The sequence below is a fragment of the Lolium rigidum genome, chromosome 5 (genome assembly GCF_022539505.1).
Source record: "Lolium rigidum isolate FL_2022 chromosome 5, APGP_CSIRO_Lrig_0.1, whole genome shotgun sequence".
In the NCBI taxonomy this organism is placed as follows: Eukaryota; Viridiplantae; Streptophyta; class Magnoliopsida; order Poales; family Poaceae; genus Lolium; species Lolium rigidum.
In genome coordinates, this window is record NC_061512.1 from 208,845,868 (window position 1) to 208,866,490 (window position 20,623).

At 46.7% G+C, this 20,623-nt stretch overlaps 3 protein-coding genes across 3 annotated transcripts; all 3 read right to left on the minus strand.

Moving 5' to 3' along the window:
- Window positions 1–598: 598 nt before the first annotated feature.
- LOC124653086 (STOREKEEPER protein-like) lies at window positions 599–2,186 on the minus strand. Its single transcript, XM_047192138.1, has one exon. The coding sequence runs from the start codon at window positions 2,184–2,186 to the stop codon at window positions 864–866; it is 1,323 nt and encodes a 440-aa protein (XP_047048094.1). The 3' UTR covers window positions 599–863.
- Window positions 2,187–4,139: 1,953 nt separating this feature from the next.
- Window positions 4,140–10,489, minus strand: LOC124653087 (protein disulfide isomerase-like 2-3). The gene is made up of 9 exons (XM_047192140.1): window positions 10,353–10,489; window positions 10,102–10,260; window positions 9,267–9,380; window positions 8,528–8,703; window positions 7,511–7,610; window positions 6,029–6,205; window positions 5,804–5,949; window positions 4,579–4,725; window positions 4,140–4,495 (listed from the first exon to the last, which is right to left on the minus strand). The coding sequence occupies exons 1-9, from the start codon at window positions 10,467–10,469 to the stop codon at window positions 4,321–4,323; spliced, it is 1,311 nt and encodes a 436-aa protein (XP_047048096.1). The 5' UTR covers window positions 10,470–10,489; the 3' UTR covers window positions 4,140–4,320.
- A 4,663-nt stretch (window positions 10,490–15,152) lies between these two features.
- On the minus strand, window positions 15,153–16,628 carry LOC124653444 (1-aminocyclopropane-1-carboxylate oxidase 1-like). Its single transcript, XM_047192510.1, has 2 exons — window positions 16,424–16,628; window positions 15,153–16,318 (listed from the first exon to the last, which is right to left on the minus strand). The coding sequence occupies exons 1-2, from the start codon at window positions 16,535–16,537 to the stop codon at window positions 15,470–15,472; spliced, it is 963 nt and encodes a 320-aa protein (XP_047048466.1). The 5' UTR covers window positions 16,538–16,628; the 3' UTR covers window positions 15,153–15,469.
- Window positions 16,629–20,623: the final 3,995 nt, after the last annotated feature.

Sequence of the window (20,623 nt, forward strand, 5' to 3'; positions counted from 1 at the left end):
CCTATCTGATTAAAGTCAAATGGCAGGCTTTAAAGAACAGATGTTAAGAGAAATTTTGTGACAAACCTAAGAGGTCCTGAACTATGCACCCTGAATAATGTGAAATAGTACTCCTGGTGCCAATGTGCACTTTTAAGTATTAATGCCCTAAACCCGTGGGACATGCTACAATAAACACAACTAGCTAGCCAATGTTTCATGAACCTAGTAGAGTGGCCACTGAACTACAGCAAGAGTATTATTTGCAGTGGCACCAAACTTTAATGAGGAACTCACATTTATCACTGCATAACTTCTAATCAGAAAAAGTACCCTTGAACTAATCAATAACTTGCAATAAAAGGGACTATATCATTCTTCAACTTGTGTTGAAAATCAGGTAGTGGAGTTACACATGTTTATAAATGCCAATTATAAGAAACCTAAAGAAGAAAAAGGAAATGCATACATTAACCCTAACAAAGCAAAATAAGATGAACCTTCAGCATCTTCACAAAACCATAAGCCAGCTCTATGCTGCAAACAGTTTGCTAAGACAGTAGCAGCTGATCTTGACCTGTTTGGTGATATATTGAGAACACCCAACCCAAGAAAAATATATGCGATGGACCCTGATTTAAAATAGACACGATCGATATAGTATATAAAGCACAAGTTAGCACCTAATAAGAATCACAAAAATACAAGGATCCATGGAAAACAACAAGGAGAAACCATCACTCCTTGCTCTATGCCTAGTTTCAATAGCTTGTCCACGGGAGTAAGTAATTAACCACATAAACCCCTATCTAGAACAGAAAAGAGACTGATTTGATTCCCCCCCTTTCAACAGTTTGGTGCTCACCATGGATCAGCCCCATTGCTCAGTCGGCCCTCTCGAGGGCATCGAGCACCATCCTCACCGTATCCTTCATGAGGTCCATCCGGCGCAGCTGCTGTCTGATCTCCGTCAGCCTGAACTTCCTCAGCTTCTCCTCCATCACCTGCGCTTTCGATCCCTCGAGCACCTCGAACGCCTTCTTGAACGCGGCGCCGCTCGGGTGCTCCCTGGCCAGCTCCTCGACGGTCTCCCACAGGTAGGGGTACGCGTCCTTGCCCTTCTCGAACTCGGTCTTGGTCCTGCTATTGGGAGGTACGGCAGGTCTGCGTTGAATGCTGTGCCCGTTCGCCATGGCGATCGGCATCAGCTTGCGGTTCTTGATGCGGTAGCGGTCGTCCCGGCCGCTGTCCATGCCGTCGTCGTCGTCGCTGTTTTCAGTAGCTGGTAGCTCCTCGCTGTCGGCAGCAATGTCGTAGTCATCGTCGCCGGCAGTGCCGGTCCTGGTGCCCCATACCTTCTTTGCGTGTTCGTAGATGCTTCTGTCGTGCGGGGTGTGCAGCTCCTGGTCGCGGCCGCTCCTGGCGCGCGTGGCGAGCAGCTGGTACTTCTGCTTGAGGCGGCGCACCTTGTCGCTGAGCTGCGTGGTGGAGACCTTGACGCTGAGCTGGGCGCGGATGTGGCCGTGCAGCTTGCCGATGTCGTTGGTGGAGCCGGGCAGCACGCCGCTCTTGGCGCGGTAGGTGGCGAGCCCGCGCAGGATGACGAGCTCGTCGTCGGGGCTCCAGAGCCGGGCCGGGCGCTTCTCGGAGGAGGGGGGCTGCGGCGGGGGCGCGGGCACGGCGGCGCTGCGGGGCCGCTTGGCCCCGCCGCGGCGCGGCGGGTCCATGGGGCGCGAGCTGATGGGCTTGACGATGGCGGCCTCGGCGCGCGGGTTGTGGCGCGCGGCGGGGCGGGGCGGGGAGAGGTCGGAGTCGGAGTCGGCGCCGGCGGCCGGGTCGAGGTCCGAGTCGAAGCCGGCGGCCGCGTGCGAGTCGTACGAGTCGGAGTTGATGCCCGGGGAGCGCGGCCTGGGCTTGGGGGAGGGCGCGGCGGGGCGCGGCGCGGGGCGGCGGGGGCGGGCGGCGGCGTCGGAGTCGGAGTCGGAGCCCCCCGAGTCGGATCTGGCGGGGGCGGAGTCGGCGGGCGCCGAGGGCGCGGCGGCTGCGGCGGCGGCGGCGGAGGACTTAGGGTTAGGGTTGGGCGGCGGCGGATTTGAGGGGTCGGTGTCGGAGGGTGGGTGGTGGTGGTGGGGCGCGTCGGGCTCGGCGTCGGAGGCGTCGGACGCGGATCCCGACGCCGCCGCCGCGGCCGGGCGCTTGGGTGCCATGCGGAGCGGGGGCGGCGCGGCGGGGTGGGGACAGGGTGCGCTCTGGCCTCGGGTACCTCGCGGTGCTGCTGCTGCTGGTGGTGCTGATGATGATGCTCTGGTAACGCGGCGGCTCTTGGCTGGCTATCTGTATCGCATCGGCGATATTTTTTATGGCAGGGCAGGGCACTGGGCGCGGCGCGGTGCGGAGCGTGCGATGGAGTCGAGTCGTTGGGGAGGGTATGGTGGGCGTGCTTGATTGGCACCGCGCGCGGCGTGGTGGGTGGGCGCCGAGTGCCGACCCGTGCCGGCGTTCCGTGCGGGCGGTGCGCTGCCAATGCCAATGCCAACGCCAGCGCACCTGGCGGGCGGGCGGCACCCAGAAGTCCCGATTCCTAACGGAAAAGGATTTTTATTTCTGGAAAATCCACAACAATAGTACTAGTGTAGTACAAACACTTAATAAAAACAATAAAAATCATAAACAGGACACAAGGGCTCCGCCGATGCTAGGTACCTTGTTCTAACTTCATGACCTAGCGGCTATATTTTAGAAAAAAAAGAGACCTTGGACTCTCTCTCTCTCCCCCGCTACAGTGAGGAGAGGCGATTTGTGCCCCGTCCCGTTCGCAACAGCTCCGGCGGCGATTTGCCGGTTTCCCCTCCCTCCGGCGGCCGCTCCGGCGGCGGGAGGGTGGGGAAACCCCCGATCTCGTTTGTACATAGCCTAGCTGTGAGTGGGTGGCCGGTCGGCGGCGTCGTGGAGGAGGTGGCGCGGCCGATCTGGCGTTTTGTGGAGGCGGGGATCTTCTCCGGTGGTGGTGCTCTGCGGAGTGCGGCCGCGTCTCTGCCTCCTTCCTCGCGCTCGCAGCTCGGCGGAGCTGCGCTGTGCTTCTTCCCCGTGCCGGTTTCCAAGCAGCGGTGGATCCGGTGGTTCGATCTAGTTGAAGAGGAGGATGTGGTGAAGCAGGGCGATGGCGACGACGGCGGTGCTCGGTGGAGGCTCTCCGGAGCTGAGGTTCGTCGACTTCCCGTCCGCCAGGGGACTCCTTCCAATCCAAGGCAGCAGTGGAGGAGCGGCGGCGGCACGTCGTGTTCGGCGCCAACGTCATCGAGGTCTAGAGGAACTTATCTGTAATTTTCTGCTTTGTCTGGGCTTTTCTGTAAGAACCTTGCTTTAATGGATCCTGTTCTTCGTCGCAAAAAAAAAACTTCATGACCTAGCTCCCGCCCGCCTCATCATCTTGAAAAAAGACATTACAAACCTCTCGCCAACGAGAGGCAGTGGTTCGCCGCGCCTCCAAGCCTCCAAGGATACAAGAGGTGGGGCGGATCGGCGACGTCGCCAACTCTAGGGATCGGGGATGACTTCCATGCGACCGGAAGGGACTCGGATTTCTGAAGATCTTGAGCTACTTCGTGCAAGTTCATGTACTCCTCCAATTATGTGCAGTTTTGCCGTCTTGGTTCCGTTCCACTATAGACCCAGACATGGCGAGACGGGAGCTGTGGAGTGAGTGCAGAGTGCATTAAATAAGCAGCAAAAGCACGTGCAACCCAGGCTTAAATAAATAACTAGTCGCTTCCCCAAACAGCACGAGTCTTCAGTCACAAGATAAATCTGCCTGCCTGCCTGCCTGCCACATAATTCTCCGGCTGCACAGCGGTACTCCCTACAACTACAACGGATCGAGACCGGAGTACATAAAGCTCCCAACGATCATGTCACTGGTGTACTACGAACAGCCAGTAGAAAAGCACGTGGAACCCCAGGCGACAGGAAATACTGCTCGATGCTGGACAAAAACGCATGCTTTCGCTGGCAGGGCTGACGCCTGGCGAAGTGGACAGGTCGGGCGGAACGCCCATTTATGCCAATCATCCCCGCAGCAGGACAAACGCCAATGATTTGAGCCGTACGTTCCCAGTAAATCCTGTGTCATCTGCATCATCAACAATAATTATGAACAGGCATTCAACCCAGAATTGATTTTATTTCAGGGACAAAAACAACACGTCTTGCTTGCACGTCGAAGTTTTCTACTATCACAAAAAGTGTCCCGTTTAAATCGTACAGCAGTAATTTAGAACAGGTGAACCATTAGTGTTCCTCAGATTTACAGTCTGGCTACTCGACGCTAAGATCGTTTCACGATCACAACTCGTCCTTAGGTGTAGAGTCGTCGCCCATGAGGTCCTCAAGCGAGAACTCGTCCTCTTCGATGATCTCTCCGTCCTTGCCGTCCCATGGTTCGGACTGGACAACCGTGAGGGCACCGTCGACAGGAAGAATGCCCCTTCCACCTTTCCCTGCCTCCTTTACGAACTCGCTGCAGGTGACACATTTTTCTGTCAGTTGTCTGCCTAATGAAGCTAATGCAACGATCAATATGGATAAACACAGTTGGCTTACGTGATTTCGGCGAGCTGGAAGGCACTGCGGAGAGGAGCGTATGCGCCTTTCTTCACGGTCAGAGCAACCATGGCTGGATAGCCGTAACCACCAACTCCAACCTGCTTCTCCAGATCAGCTTGCTTGCCAGCACCTGCCCAGACAAAACTGCAAAGCAAATGCTATGTTGGCTCAGGACGGGCCATCGCAAGAACAAATAATACTCGTAGTATTTTAACACATAATGCTTGAATTAGACCCAACCCCTTGCTTCCAGATTTGATTGGCTTATGTAGTTCAGAAATGACAGCCCTAGTTTTCTGTTCAAGGCGAAGGCATCTGATCTGACCATTTAAAGATATGGTTTTTCAGCACAGGAATGATTGGATTAGACCCACCCTCCCTGTTGTAGACTTGATTGCATATGTAATTTAGAAATATCGGCCTTATATATACAGTGGCTTGCATGCTTCAGCAAAGGAGTTCTGAATAGTGGATATGGCTCTTTAATTGCCAAGAGCATGACAAGCTTGTGAGCTCATCTGTGACTGTAATTTTTTATGGTACTAATTCTTTAGGTATTAGTAGCATTTTGGTGTTGTAAACATGATTTCCAAAGCAGTAGAAGTGCACTGCACTTATTTCGTGAGGTGGCAGAAAGAAGGTATGCTCCCTAATTGGTGCCACGCCTCAATCAGGTAGCTTTTATTTTCATTTCTTGAAGGAAATTTCATTCTTTCAATCCTAGTTCTTTCTGAAAGCTATTTATGCATTGTTCAAGCAATGCATGTGTCTTAATATCTGAGAAAAATCTCTTTTATGCATGGAACTCCTTTCAATCAGGTGTGAACGTGAGCCTGTGTCATCATTCAGCGATGCTGCTAGCCATTGATCTTTGTGCTGGTGTAACAGTACATGGAAACAACTTTTTTTTTGCGAAATACATGGAAACAACTAAAAACACTACTCGGACTAGATGGGAAATCTCCTAGTTAGTGAGCTGTTAATTAACTTAAGACAAGTATCCATCAAATTTTGCCAGCTCTACAGTTATGACACCCCTAGTTCTGTCCATGCCAAGGCACCTGATCTGACTGTTTAAGGTACTTGAAATACAAACATGATGTTTCCAACTTAACAGTAGTAAGATTTGTTGGTTAGAAACTGTGTGTTTTTGCAAAGAGGCATGAGAGGGGAAAATAGTAGTAGTATGTGAAATTTAAGTAATAGTTCAGATGACACTTGCCTGTATGGACTCTTCTTAAATTTCTCGGCAACAGATAGTAGCAGTTCAAGGTACTTGTTTCTCCCTTCTGCCTTTGAGTCCAAGATGTCTGGAAGGAAAGATACAAAGCAAATGGCAGCAGAAGCGCACTTCTCTTCCATTACATCCTAAAGAAAGCAAACCCAACATCAGAACATCAATTATTCACTGTGTGATCTGCAGAAATTCTTAATATTAAAGGCTTACCGAGCTAGTCAACTCATGAACTTCAGGTGGTGCAGAGTTGGCTTCCAACTGCTCCAAAGCAAAAGACTCGATGGCAGATGCAACTCTAGCTCCCTGGTAGGGGAGCGGGCTCTCCTTGTCAGCACCAAATACCAAAATAGTTGGAAAGCCTTCTACCTTGTACTTGCTCATCAGGGACTGCAAAATTCAGAAGTCAAATAGTATACTTGCATAGGTACTTGGAAAAGAAGCTTAAAGCAGATTAGTGGCACATCCATACATGCTTTCAAAATGCCAAGTTTCAACTCCAGCTATACTGATACACTACCTAGAACATTTCGATAATTCATTCAAACTTGTAACTAACTTGATTCTTCTGATTAAACCATTTTCAAAATTATTGTGATATCATTTCATCATGTTAAAGTGACACCTAAAACAAAATCTAGGCGGCATCTAAATCAAATGGCTCATGGATAAGTTAGCCCACTGATGCTTTCCTCAGAAAACTTCCAACAGAATCATATTTATGCACCAGAACTCCGGCATTTGTGCGATATGCAAATTTTATATGTTACCCAGAGCGATAATGCTGAGTTAACTTTTATGATAAAACTGCAATAAAAGATCCTTCATTCCCATGCTAGTGATCACAAGAATGTCAAAAACTCAGCAGGAAGATCAAACTAAATACTTCATCCATGTATAGAAGGCATTTATCCAATACGTATCATGGTTTTAAAGGCGTCGCCTAGGCGTCGCCTTAGGGACGCCTAGGCGTCCAAGCGCTTCCCCTCCGCCTTAGAAAACCGCCCGCCTTAGGCACCTAGGCGTCGCCTAAGCGTCAGAGCGCCCCCCCTTCGCCTTAGGACGCCTTGGCGCCTTTAAAACCATGATACGTATGATGCACGCTCCACAGCTATGATCCTATGTGTTGGTAACTTGGTATCCAAGATTGTTGTGTAATCTAATTAGCGTGAATAACTAGATCACAATCTGCATTTTCTCTTCGCCTTGGTAATCCAGATTGATAAGAGGTGATATACATGGATGGAAAGAAAACTAGTACTAGCTGCATTTTTCAATTGTGAGCAATTTTATGAAACGGAATTGCTAATTTTCAACCAGCTGAGTATTAACTTAGTGCTCAATCAAGTCCTACATCGTTGGATTTGCTCTGGGGTTTGTGCACTATGGGTTTGGGTTGCAACTGAGATTTTTTCAGTTGCAAGTGGGGTTGCAACTGAAAAATGATTCGATGATGTCACCTGACTGAGAACTAAAGCTGATTCTCATCCGACTGAGGATTAGTCACATCCTTATGAAAATAATTTTCGTTTTCAGTACAAAGTACAGATTGATTATGCATTGTTAAATTTAACTTTAATATTGGCTTGGGATATAATTTTTTTCTCAATGCCCAAGTGTAAGGGATGCATATAGATCACCAAGTAATACCAAAAGATAAAAATGCAAAATGAGAATATAATCCAAAGGGCATACCTTATCAGAGTCACAATCAACATGGCCTAGTTTCACTTGGCCCTTTAAGTTCTTCGCAGCCCTTTTCCATTCAGGAGCCAATTTCTTGCAGTGTCCACACCTTGGTAAGAGAAACAATACAGTTGATGAGCCAAAAAGTGTATTCAGTTAACAGGATTTAAGTTTTAATAGACAAGTAGCACAATATGGGTTATCAAAAGTCAAATACATCACCAAACAAATGAATTAAATTCGAAATTCTGATAGCATATATAAGAACACTAGATGATACTACCTTTGTTCAAAAAAAGGCGTATAAATTTAGTTAAAAGTCAAAGCTTACTAAGTTCGAACAAAGATATACAAGAAATGACAACATTTACAATGCTGAATAACGCATTATGAAAACATATATTACGGTGGATCTATTGATATTGTATTATAGAGGTTTATTTTCTCTCTATAAACTTGATCAAACTTACACAATGTTGACTTCTAGCGTAATTTATATGCCTTATATTTGGAATGGACGGATTACTAGACAGAGCTTCAACATAGGAACAAAATCAAGCATGATATGATTACCATGGAAAATCTTATCTCCATTGGCAAAGGATAAAAGGGATGCATCCTTACTTATAACAGCATGTGAGCTCACACGGTCTAGTTAAAAGTAGGCCTCAAATATGTTGACCAACATCACGAACTCAAATCTTTTATAATTTGTTTATAATTCACACATCTGAGGCCATATAGTTTACAAAGAATGTGCTAGAATATACCTAACATATATGGAGTAGTAAATAAGAGATGATGAATCATCCACAATTATAGTTTGGTTATAATTCACACTTCTGGAACCATATAATTTACCAAGAATGTTCTAGAATATAACTAACATATACGGAGTAGTAAATGAGAGATGATTAACCGTGTACAATTGTGTGTATATCCTCTTAATTTGGAGAAATAGCTACATCTGGTATCGGCTAAAGAATCAAGTAACATGATGAGCAATAAAGGTACTGAGCTACATACCACGGTGCAAAGAACTCCACAATCCAAAGATCTTTACTTTTGATGACAAGTTCATCAAAGTTACTCGAATTCAATTCTACTGATTCACTTTTTTCAGTTTTCTTCTCACTTGAACCGCCAGAGGTTTTGCCACTTGAAGCCTTACCATCCAATCTATCTCTGAGAAGAGCCTTTACCTGTATATCACAAAACAAACAGATATTTTCCCTTGTACTGAAAGTGGAAGCTCACATCTTTTGCAACATGACTGACAAATTAAAAAAATACAAGATAAAAACGAATATTGTCAATTCGTAGCATCTAAAATGATGGCTGATAAACAATAAAATTAGAATACATGACCAATTTAAAACATAGAAAGCAGCTACATTAAGAGTAATTACAGATATTTCAGAGCAGGGTAAGAACTAAGAAGCATTGTTGCATGCTAAGCTATGCAGTATGACTGCCTCAAAGCCATTAGGAGCGGTAAGTAGCAAAATAGAGTGGCTACCCAGGACAGCATTTTCAGCCAACAGAAAGAGGGGCACTTGTCTTTCCTAGTACTACATCTTGTAAGATCAGATAATCTATACAGAAAATGGATTTACATACTTGTGGAGTAGCACAGGAAACATCACATTACAAGAATAATTTATTTTTGCAACATGAGAAAATGCAATTGATAATTCATCAGACATCAGACAAACTAATGGAAGTAAATAAATTTGGAAGATGAGTAGGGTTTGCTGCAACAAACCTGTGACAGAGCAAAATTTGCAATTGACTTTACGTCTCTGCCTCCTGCATAATCCACGGGTGGCTTACCAGGGAGAAATACTTTAATGGTTGGAAACCCTTGTATCCCATATTGCTGCAAAAAATGACACATGCATCATAAGCTGTATTAGTAACATTCCATAAAACAACTTACAGATTGTCACTATGGAAGCACCTTACAGTGTGCTATTGTCAATAATTAAGCCTATAAACTGCTTAAGAAGTGAAATAGAAGATCAATAATTAAGCCTATAACTTACAGACTGCTACTAACTACTAAGCGCCAGAATGCCATCATATTGCCTTAAAGTTGCACAATGCATTGGCTTCCAGCTTTATACTATAGTACTATACATACTTATCCATTTCTAGCTTGATCAGTTGTCCAATTCAACTTGGAAAAGAAACAACACATCAATTGTAATCAACTAGGAGGATCCCAGAATTTTTTAGCAAAAGAACAAACCCTGGTTCCTGATAAGCCCTTGATGAATTGTGTTTTCCTTCAGCAAAATTCAAATATCATCACTGTACAGACAAGCATCGAAGAACCCTACTGGAATTTACTGTCTGAAACTATCATTCCCAACTACAAGTGTTTTGCTATTGAACTTGGTAGTGCCTTAGAGATCTCTATACAACAAATTTGTAAGGACGATGCACCAGTGAAAAGCAGTTATTCCATAATAGTAGTAAACGACAACATTAATGTTATATCCCTACAAGTGATGCCGAGATCACACTAGGAATCAAGCAGATCAGCACACACATCTGGAGTGCAGTCAGATCAGAAGGAAACGAGAGGCCCTGCTCACCTGCGCGAGCTCCTTGTGCGCGTCGGCGTCGAGCGCGGCGATTGTGGCGACGCCCTTGAGGACGCCGGCGGCCTTCTCCCAAGTGGGCGTCAGCTGCTTGCAGTGCCCGCACCACGGCGCGTAGAACTCCACCAGCACCACCCCGTTCGCGTTCAGCACCTGCGCGCAAGCGAACGGAAACACGCCCCTCAGGCTCAGAGAGGATCTCGAATGGGAGGAGAGCCGATCTGGGGCAGGAGGGGAGGCGGGACCTTCTTGAAGTTGCTGGGGCTGAGCTGGAGGACCGGGGAGCCGGCGGAGTAGAGTGCGGCGGCCGGGGAGGCCGCGGCGGCGAGGAGGAGCAGGGCGGCAAGGAAGGCCGGACGCATGGCGGAGTCGAGAAGCTTCTGGTTGCCGGGGCGTGGTGCTAGATGGTGGCGATCGGCCGGCGGTGGTGGTGAGGATTTAAGTTTGCACGCGAGGAGGAGACGAACGCGTGTGCGGACCAATGGATGGCCTCCACGTGGGATGTTCTGCCACGTAGGACTGGCTTCGCTTCCTTGGCGTGACAGGATTGGTGGAGGGACCGTTGTCCGGACGCCAAGTGGTGGACTAGGTGCACCGTTCTCCGGACGCACTAGGTTCGCCACTATAGGCTGCATAAAGCATTTTCTAGCTATACCCCACGCATATGGGCCTCGTGCGTGTTAGTGGGCTTGGAAACCATGTCCTGTTTCTCGCATAAGATGTTCCACAATTCTTTTTTATTTTTTAAGAACCGTAACAATATATATTCATATACTAGACCTTCAGGAATATAAGCATGTTTAAACATTCATGTATTTTTAGCAATACAATTAATAAATGAGAGGAAAAGGTGTCCTAGTTTGTCTTCGCAAGTACAAGCACAATTGTCCTAGTTTGTTTGACAAAATTGGGTGTCACCTAGTTGGTAGCAGCCCGCATCCATCCCCTCCCTACACTGCTCCCACGACTTGGGCTCAAGCCCTGGGCTCTCTAGTGTCTGCGTCTAGCGCTCCCCTCCTTTCTTAATATATTGCCACCGGGGGCTCTTCCTTCATATTGGTTTCATTTTTTTTAACTAAGCTAGTTTGTTTTAAGTTTGAAGGCTCTCCACCCCGAAATATATTTATCGTTCGATCTACATATTATATTCCACTTTGTCAACCCATATTCGATTAGGATCAACGATTTATGAGAGAAAGGCGCATATGTAATGGATTATTCTTTCCATGCCTCGAAGAAGAAATGAGAATCTCGTCCTAGGAAACCTCGACTCAAGATCTAGGCCACAAGCCCAATCAAATTACGGTTCTAGTCAAATACAGATTTATGTGCATTCACACACTTTCTAGGTCTTATGGAAAACATATTTTTAAGTTTATAAAATCATAGAAAAACACATACACAAATATTGAGTCGAGACTTACCCAAGCAATTTCCTATCAAATACTACGTTTTCCCAAAAGGACAATCTAAGTTTGGCAAAGTCATAGAGCACTGTCCCAATGTGACGCCAGCGTATATTGCAAGACAAAGGACGGAAAGGATCCGAGCTAGGGCAAACTCTGAAAAAATGATGCAAAGACGAAGGAATCCCGAGACATTAATGCTTCATATGACTCCAACATACCACTCATTACAATAGAAATAGAAACATATTTGAATATAAGTAGAACCTAAAAACATGCCAATAGCAAAGCTTTCATGAAGTATATATACAGAAGTCCTAGACAATGGCAAAGCTCAACCTTTTATTTAAAATATTCCGTAGTTTTATTGATCAAGATTTCTGAATATCCCTCGCTCGATGTAGTACATCATCAAGTCATCAAGAATCTTATTGCATAATTCAGTCTTGATGATCTTGGAAGCTAATAATATGTTGCAAACGTATCTATAATTTTTGATGCTCCATGCTTGTTTTACATCAATTTCTATATGTTTTGTTTACACTTCGTTGCACTTTTTATACATTTTTCGGAACTAACCTATTGACAAGATGCCACAGTGCCAGTTCCCTGTTTTCTGTTGTTTTGTATTTCAGAAAATTTGTACATGAAATATTCTCGGAATTGGACGAAACAAAAGCCGAAGTTCCTATTTTACAATAATGAAGACGGAGTCCAGAGGGGAGACGAAGAAGCACCACGAGGCGGCCACACCAGCCCATGGCGCGGCCTAGGCCCTAGCCGCGCCAAGGGGTGGTGTGTGCCCCTCGGGCACCCACCGACCTCGCCCTTCCGCCTATTTATTCACCTGTTCAGGAAAAACCTAAATACCTGAGCCTCCATCCATGAAAAGTTCCGTTGCAGCCGCCATCGCCGACCCTAACTCGGGAGGGTTCTGAAGCTCTTCTCGGCACCCTGCCGGAGAGGGAGATCATCACCAGAGGCCTCTACATCGCAATGCCCGCCTCCGAAGTGATGCATGGGTAGTTCATCTCTGGACTACGGGTCCATAGCAGTAGCTAGATGGTTGTCTTCTCCACTTTATGCTGCATGTTTAGATCTTGTGAGCTGCCTATCATGATCAAAATCATGTTTATGTAATGCTACATTTTGTGTTTGCTGGGATCCGATGAATATTGAATACTATGGTTGAGATCGATTATATACGTGTCATATGTTATTTGTAATCTTGCATGCTCTCCGTTGCTAGTAGATGCTCTGGCCAAGTATATGCTTGTAACTCCAAGAGGGAGTATTTATGCTCGATAGTGGGTTCATGCCTCTCGTAATCTGGAAGAGTGACAATAACTTCTAAGGTTGTAGATATGATGTTGCTACTAGGGAGAAAACAACAATACTTTGTCTAAGGATAACTCTATTGTTTACTTTACACACATTGCTTAATGCGATAATCTATTGCTTGCAACTTAATAATGAAAGGGGTGCGGATGCTAAACGGAAGGTGGATTATTAGTCATAGACGCAGCTGGATTACGATCTATGTATTATGTTGTAATGCCCAAATAAATTTCATAGTAATCATCTTGTCATGTATGGTCTTTATTCTGTCAATTGCCTAGCTGTAATTTGTTCACCCAGCATGTTATTTATCTTTATGGAGAGACACCTCTACTGAACTGTGGACCCCGGTCCTTTATGTTACACTGGTAAAATCATCATGTTCTGTTTACTTAATTTCACTGCAAACAAACATCATCTTTCCATATTATACGATTAATCCTTTGTTTTCAACAAAACCGCTGAGATTGACAACCTCACTGTAAGTTGGGGCAAAGTATTTTGGTTGTGTTGTGTGCAAGTTCCACATTGTTGCTGACACCGGTAGTGCACCCTTCCAAAAGTCAGCAACACCTTCAGAAGTCATTCATTTCTCCTACTGGTCGATTAAACATTGGTTTCTTACTGAGGGAAAACTTTCTACTGTGCTCATCATACCTTTCTCTTGGGGTTTCCCAACAGTGTGCAGTTGCGCAACATCAGCCAAGAAAGCCCTTTCAGATGTTATCCTCGTAATCAGTAAAAACAATGTCAACTCAATGAGCGGCAAACAACAAGAAACATGATGTTCATTTCAAACATCAAGATAATCTCTAAAGTCTTCAGTTCTTTGTGTATGAATAATGAGTAGCTTAAGGTTATCTATATGCTTATGATCATAATGAGATCTATGGTAAATCTCTGCAAGATGAACGGTTTTATTCACACTTAACCTAGATAATGAGTCTCTTGAGTCAAGACATTGACTAAACTAATATAATTATAATTTTAGATTAATAAAATACATAAAGACAAAGTACACCCATAAAACATATTTCATCTCATACCTAGAACTAGTTTGGGCCACACAGCTGGCAAAAAAACTCTCAAGTCGTCCTTAAATACCCAACCAGGATATTGTTTAGAGTCACATTCTATTTGATTGAGAATTATATTTCGCAAAGAGGAAGAGTTGGTTACCGACTAAACACGAAATCAATGTTCTGTAGTGCTCAATAAAACAAGCATAACTTTCTCATAAACAATACTAGGTAGGGCGATTGTTTTATTAGGTATGACCACTTAAATTGTTCAGAAAAGACGTGTGCATCTCAAAATATTTCGCCAAATATCTAGGTAGGGCGATTGTTCTACTTTGACCGATATTTTTGAAAATATCTGCTCTATCCAAAATTTAAAAAAGAACAACATATACTACTTAGATATGTGAACAACCAATTTAAGCCCGTACATTAAAATTAATGGCATGTAATAGAGAGAGCAAGACCACTTTGTTTTCTCTGTTGTTGTTATTGAGAGTGCAGTTTACTCTAGAAATAAGAGTGCAATCAATGTCCAAAACTTAGTACTCCCTTTGTTCTTAAATACAAGGCCATTTTGTATTTTATGAAATTTTTTGACTTATAATTGGATCAATTAAATATGAGTTGCACATCATTCAAAACTATATCACGGGACACTTATTTTCAACAAATTTTGCAATAGTACATTAGCTTATATTTGATTGACAAATTAGTCAAAGTTTAACATAAAAAACGATGTAGCCTTATATTTATGGACAGAGGGAGTACTATTGTGAAAGGGATGAGATTTAATCACTTAGGGTGCTGGGCCACGAAGGAGTTATATCGGTTGTACACTTGCATTGTACTACCTCCATCCTAAATCTTAATGCTTATATTTTTTTAAAGTCAAGTCAAGTAAAGTTTCACTAAACTTTTAGAATAATCTATCAACAAATATAATATTTTATAGATATCATACGAAAATATATTTCTCTATCTATTTAATGATATTAATTTTGTAATCTTAATGTTAATGATTTTTGGTAAAAGTTTAGTTAAACTTGACATAGTTTAATTTTCTAAAAATAATATAAAGCTTAAACTTTGGGATAGAGGCAGTAGTACACTATCAGGCAAAAGTGATGCAGCAAATAAATTAACGATGTACCGATGTGGATATCACATAACGGTGGCATGTCTTGTCCGATGTCCGTTTCCTAACGTGAAACGGCAAAGAAGAAATTCGGTTCCCGCATCAACACCCTGTCAACTGTCAACCAGCACACAAGAAAAGCACTACACAACGAGACAGCACGTATCTTAATATGTTGTAGACAGTCGATACGATGTTTGTGGAAAAAAGAACAGATACGGAACAGTACAGCTCTCATGCTGGTCGGAAGCAGAGCACAACACAGCGAAAAATGACAAAGTGACAAACACATATCCTAGCTACGCCTAGCGCATATAGCAGGCTCGTTTATTCAACACGACACAACACGGTGGCCGGTAGTCTAGTACTGGTACGTACGAACTCTGAAGCATCCAATGTCTCATCGTCCTCGACCATTAACTGAAGCCACGTACGGTAGCAGAGCACGGTGGTGGTTGCTGCTAAGCGATGGCGATGAGCTTGGCGCTCTCGCTCTCCATGGCCTTGAAGGCCTCGAACCTGGGCTCCTTGTCCTCGAACTTGTGCCGCACGTACAGCTTCATGTAATCCTCGAACACGAACCTGGGGTACGTCCCGCCTGCCGCCTCCTTCGCAACAAGCGCCGGCGCCGGGAAGATGACGGCGTCGCTGGCCGGGTTGTAGAAGGACGCGATGGACATCCGGTTGCCGTCTGTCTGCGCGACCACGCGGTGCAGCACGCTCTTGTACCTGCCGTTGGTGATCACCTCCAGCTGGTCGCCGAGGTTGATGACGATGGAGTGCCGAGTGGGCGGCACGTCCACCCACGCGCCGTCCCTGAGCAGCTGCAGCCCGCCCACGCGGTCGTCCTGGAAGAGCAGGATGATCCCGCCGGCGTCGGTGTGCGCGCGGAGGCCCTTGACGAGGTCGGGGCGCGGGCACGGCGGGTAGCTGCTGACCTTGGTGCCGAAGGTGGGCACGCCCTGGCAGCCGCGGAAAGCGCGCGTGAGGTAGCCGCTCTCCAGCCCGAGGTTCTCGCAGAGCAGGTCCAGCAGCCGCTCCGCCAGATTCTCCAGCTCCGCCGCGAACCGCTTCATCACGCGCCGGTACTCGTCGTCGAGGTCCGGGATGTCGGCGATGTTGGGCTCCGGGAGGTGGCGCACGAAGAAGGTGCTCTCCCAGTCCAGGTTCTCGGCCGCCTTGCCGCCGCCCTCCTGCAGCGTCTTGCTCGCGAACTCCAGGAACCTCTGCTCGCGCGCCCGCTTGTAGTGCGCCTTGGTCATCTTCTCCACCTCGTCCATCAGCTCCGTCGAGATGCCGTGGTCAAGAACCTGCACGCAAGAACCGCAGTAACAAACCAAAATCAGCGTAGAACTCGATAAGATCGGCACGAAACGTTTACACAGCTTGATTGATTTCGCATGTCATATATTCACCTGGAAGAATCCCCAGTTCTCGCACGCGTCGTGCAGCAGGTCCATGGCGGCGGGCCGGTCCTTCCCGTTCAGCAGCCCCATGTCGATGATCGGGAACGACGAAGCCGGTGCCATCTCTAGCTAGCTCAAACTCTACGAGCAAGCCACTTGTGGTCTAGCCTCTGGTGCTTGGCTTCTATGCAAGCGGTTTCAGTTTCAGTGAGCCTGCGAGTAGTGTGAGTGAAGAAGTAGCAGGATGGGTGCGAATTTATAGACGCGCGCCAATCAGAGGGTGCTCCGGTGTACGTATTGATGCGCGCCGTAACTGTAACCTGAAGCAACCGATGCTTGGGATTAACACTAGTGGTTGACCGGGCGGAGACCAGGCCATGTGGGATATAGCGTGCTGGATCGTGGATCTGTCGTCAAGCTAGGAATTATTTGCCCCGCGAAGCCAATAATCCAGCGACGACGCTTCGGATATAATCATTTGGACGCGCCGAATCGCCATTGGCCCCCTCTAGCAGCTCCCACCCGCCGGCGCCCCGGTGCCGCTCAATTTAGCGTAGAAGACTGCAAGTTCAGCCCAGAGTAGAAATAAATGTATTTCTGGTGTCCCACATAGTTGAGGCTGCAAGCATGATCAACACCATGATGAATTCTTTAGAGTGGAAATAAGCTCTACTCTAATTAGGGCATAAGTTCAGAATAATTTATGCCCTAATTGACTTCAGGGCTGGCTCTGGCCCAGGGCAAGAAGTGCGACGGTCCGGGGCCCAACCAAAATGGGGTCCATTATTTATGTCACATATAGGAAAAGGTACTCCGTAGAAGAAAAAAATTTAAGCCCATCTAGCATGCACGTAGCTTAAATTGGGCTCATTTATAGAATTTGCCCTAGGGCCCTCCAAATCCTAGAGCCGGCCCTGATTGACTTATCTCCCCTAGTGAACTTAGCACTCTTCTCACTCTTTTACTAAGTGGTAGAACGGACCTTTTATAAGTGGTCTAACTTTCTCGTATTTTTTATATTGAAACTAAACTTAGCACCCACTTCTTGTCACTCATATGCAGTCACCAAGATGGGTAGGAACACATTCAAACTGTCACACATTTAGGCATTGAGATTCAGTCAAATTCTGAAATATTAGATGGGGCATAGGCACAAGTATGGCAGTCGAAATGTTTTCCTTTGCAACATCCCTTGGGTATTTACACTATCTTGTAGAAACAGTTAGAAAAATCCTTGTGCTTCTTGACAGCATGAACTCCATAGCAACTTAAAAGCAAGGCGCGGATTAGGCCCATCTTTCAGAGGAAAAACAATGCTTTTGCCAAATGAGGAATCTCTACTCCAAGGAAAATACCATCCATGTGGGTATGCTCTAGAAAGTGTTGCCCCGAATCTTGGAATTCAGAGAAAACATTAGTAAATAGGGGAAAGTGAAAAGGTGTCAATCTGGGAATTATGGATATTTGTGTGCTGATAAGATAGGCATGCAACTTCAGAAAATGAATTTAAATGGTTGTAGTGCTTGCTCCTACCAAGGATCATTCGAAAGGAGGACATAGGATCCATGCTTAACCTCACATTAAGTTATCTTTTGAAAGCACGAATAAGCTTGATACAATCTCTCCACCAGAGTGAACAATCTTTTTTTTTTTTGAAGCTAGGCAAAAGCTTTGCCTTTTATATTGATATAGAAGGAGCAAATACAGGGGCCTAGGCCATCCGAAAAAAAAGAAAACAACTAATTAAGAAACTATATCCGCCAGATGTTTAGCACCCGCCAAAATCCAAATCTTGCTCTCTTCCTTGATCTTATCCACGACGGCCATGGGCATGGAGGCCTTGTTGTTGAAAATCCTGTCATTTCTTTCCTTCCATAGCTCCCAAGTTATGAGGGTTACCGTAGTTTTTAGCCCCTGCGGGTGGGCAGTCGGCGACCCCGTGATAGCATGCCAGTAATGCAGGACGGTCTCGCGGTCCGACCCCAGATCATACAACAACGATGGGCAGGAAAGCCAGCTGGCGGCTTGCTGCCAAATGCGCTTGGAGTAGCGACACTCAAAAAGAATGTGCCTAGCAGTTTCGGGCTGACACTTGCAGAGTTGGCAGGTTGGCTGGTGAGGCCAACCACGGATCGCAAGGCGGTCGGAGGTCCAAAGCCTATTCCGGACAGCCAGCCGGGCGAAGAAGCGGCATTTTGGAGGGGCCCACACTTTCCAAACAATGTTCTTGAAGGAGCAAGGAACTGATCCCATGAACTGGGCCTTGTAGGCTGAAACGGTGGTGTAGGTGCCGCTATGAGTGAGGGTCCAGGAGATGGAGTCCTCGGTTCCTGGGGTGAGGACAGTGCCATGCAGCAACCCCCAAAGGTTGATAAACTGAGACATGTGCTCCACTGTGAAGTTGTCGACGTTTATGTCCGCAATCCACTTGTCATTGACAAGAGCGTCCTGGACGCATCTTTTCTTTCTTTTGGAGACCTCAAAAATCCTAGGAGCGATGGATTGAGGGGTAGCGCCATTTAGCCAGGAGCTGGACCAAAAAGAAGCTTTCTTGCCGTCACCGACAGTAACCTTGGTTGCGGCGTTGAAGAGAGACCTATCAACTTCATCATTCGGCGTTTCCAGGCCCACCCAAGCCTTCTCCGGGGCCACCCATTCAAGCCAAAGCCAGCCGGAGCCGAAGCGCGCGGGCAAATTTATCGAGGTCGAGGATGCCCAGACCTCCAAGCTCCTTAGGGCGACAGACTTTCGTCCAACAAACCTTGCACTTCCCACCACTGACTGAGGAGGCTTTGCAAGCCCATAGCATACCTCGCCTGATTTTGTCGAAAGCCTTGAGGGTGGCCTTGTCAACCTTGATAGCAGTTAGTAGAAAAATTGGCAGTGCAGTCAGAACCGACTTAGAGCTGCACAGCCTGCACGATTGAGGAACTTGGCTTTCCAAGGGTTCAGGCGTGAAGCCGCTTTGTCAATGTATGCCTGGAGGTCCACCCGGCGAAGGCGCTTAAGCGAGAGTGGAAGACCAAGGTACTTGATGGGGAACTGGGTGAGCATTGCGGGGAAGCCCGCAAGGACGCTTGTGAGATCGATGTCGTCACAGCGAATGGGAGCCACCGAGCTCTTTTCCACATTTGTCATCAGCCCTGTGACGTCCCCGAAGTTTTGGAGCAAGGCCTTCAAGTTTTCAATATCGGTGGCCTCCGGTGCAAGGAAGATCACGGCATCATCAGCGTAGAGGGAGATGCGGGACTTGATGAACCTTCCCGGCAAAGGCTTCAAAAGCCCAGCTTGAGTTGCCACCTCAAGAATCCTAGGCAAGGGGTCCATGGCCGGATCAAAAAGCAGCGGAGATAATGGGTCACCTTGCCGGAGGCCCCGTCGATGAAGAATTTCCTTGCCGGGAATGCCGTTTAGGAGAACTCGGGATATCGAAGTAGTAAAGAGCAGAGTTACCCAAGCGCGCCATCTTGGGGGGAAGCCTCGCTTCTGCATTAGGTCCAAAATGTAATCCCATCGGACGAGTCAAAAGCCTTGGCAATGTCGAGCTTGATGAGTAAGGCCGGAGAGCGGTTTCGATGTAGCCGGCGAGCGAAATTCCTGACGTACATGAAGTTGTCGTGGATGCTTCGAGATTTAATGAAGGCGCTTTGGCAAGGAGAGATGATGTCGTTCATCTTCGGGCGGAGCCTAAGAGCCATAGCCTTGGCGATGATCTTGGGGATAATATGAATGAGGCTTATTGGACGAAAGTCCGAAATGAAATCTGCCCCATCTTTCTTGGGCAGCAGAGCGATATTAGCTGTGTTGATGACGTTCATGTTGCTGATACTAAGCTCTGAGAAGGCATCCACGACGTTCATGATGTCGAACTTGATGATCGGCCAACAAGCCCGAATAAAGTTGATGGTGAAGCCGTCCGGTCCAGGGGCCTTATCCGCAGGCATATCCGAGATGGCATGCGAGATCTCATCCTCAGAGAAAGGAAGGCCCAGGTCCTCAAGGTCTTCAATAGCTGGATCCAAGACCTCCCAGTTAAGGTCCAGGGGGCGCGGCGCAGCGACACCAAGGACCGATGAGAAGTGGTCGTGAATGTGTTGCTCCTTCTCGGCGTGTGACGTGACCCAACCATCGTTCCTTTTTAGCCGCTGGATCAGGTTCTTCCGGCGACGAGCATTAACACGTAGATGGAAGAATTTGGTATTCGCGTCT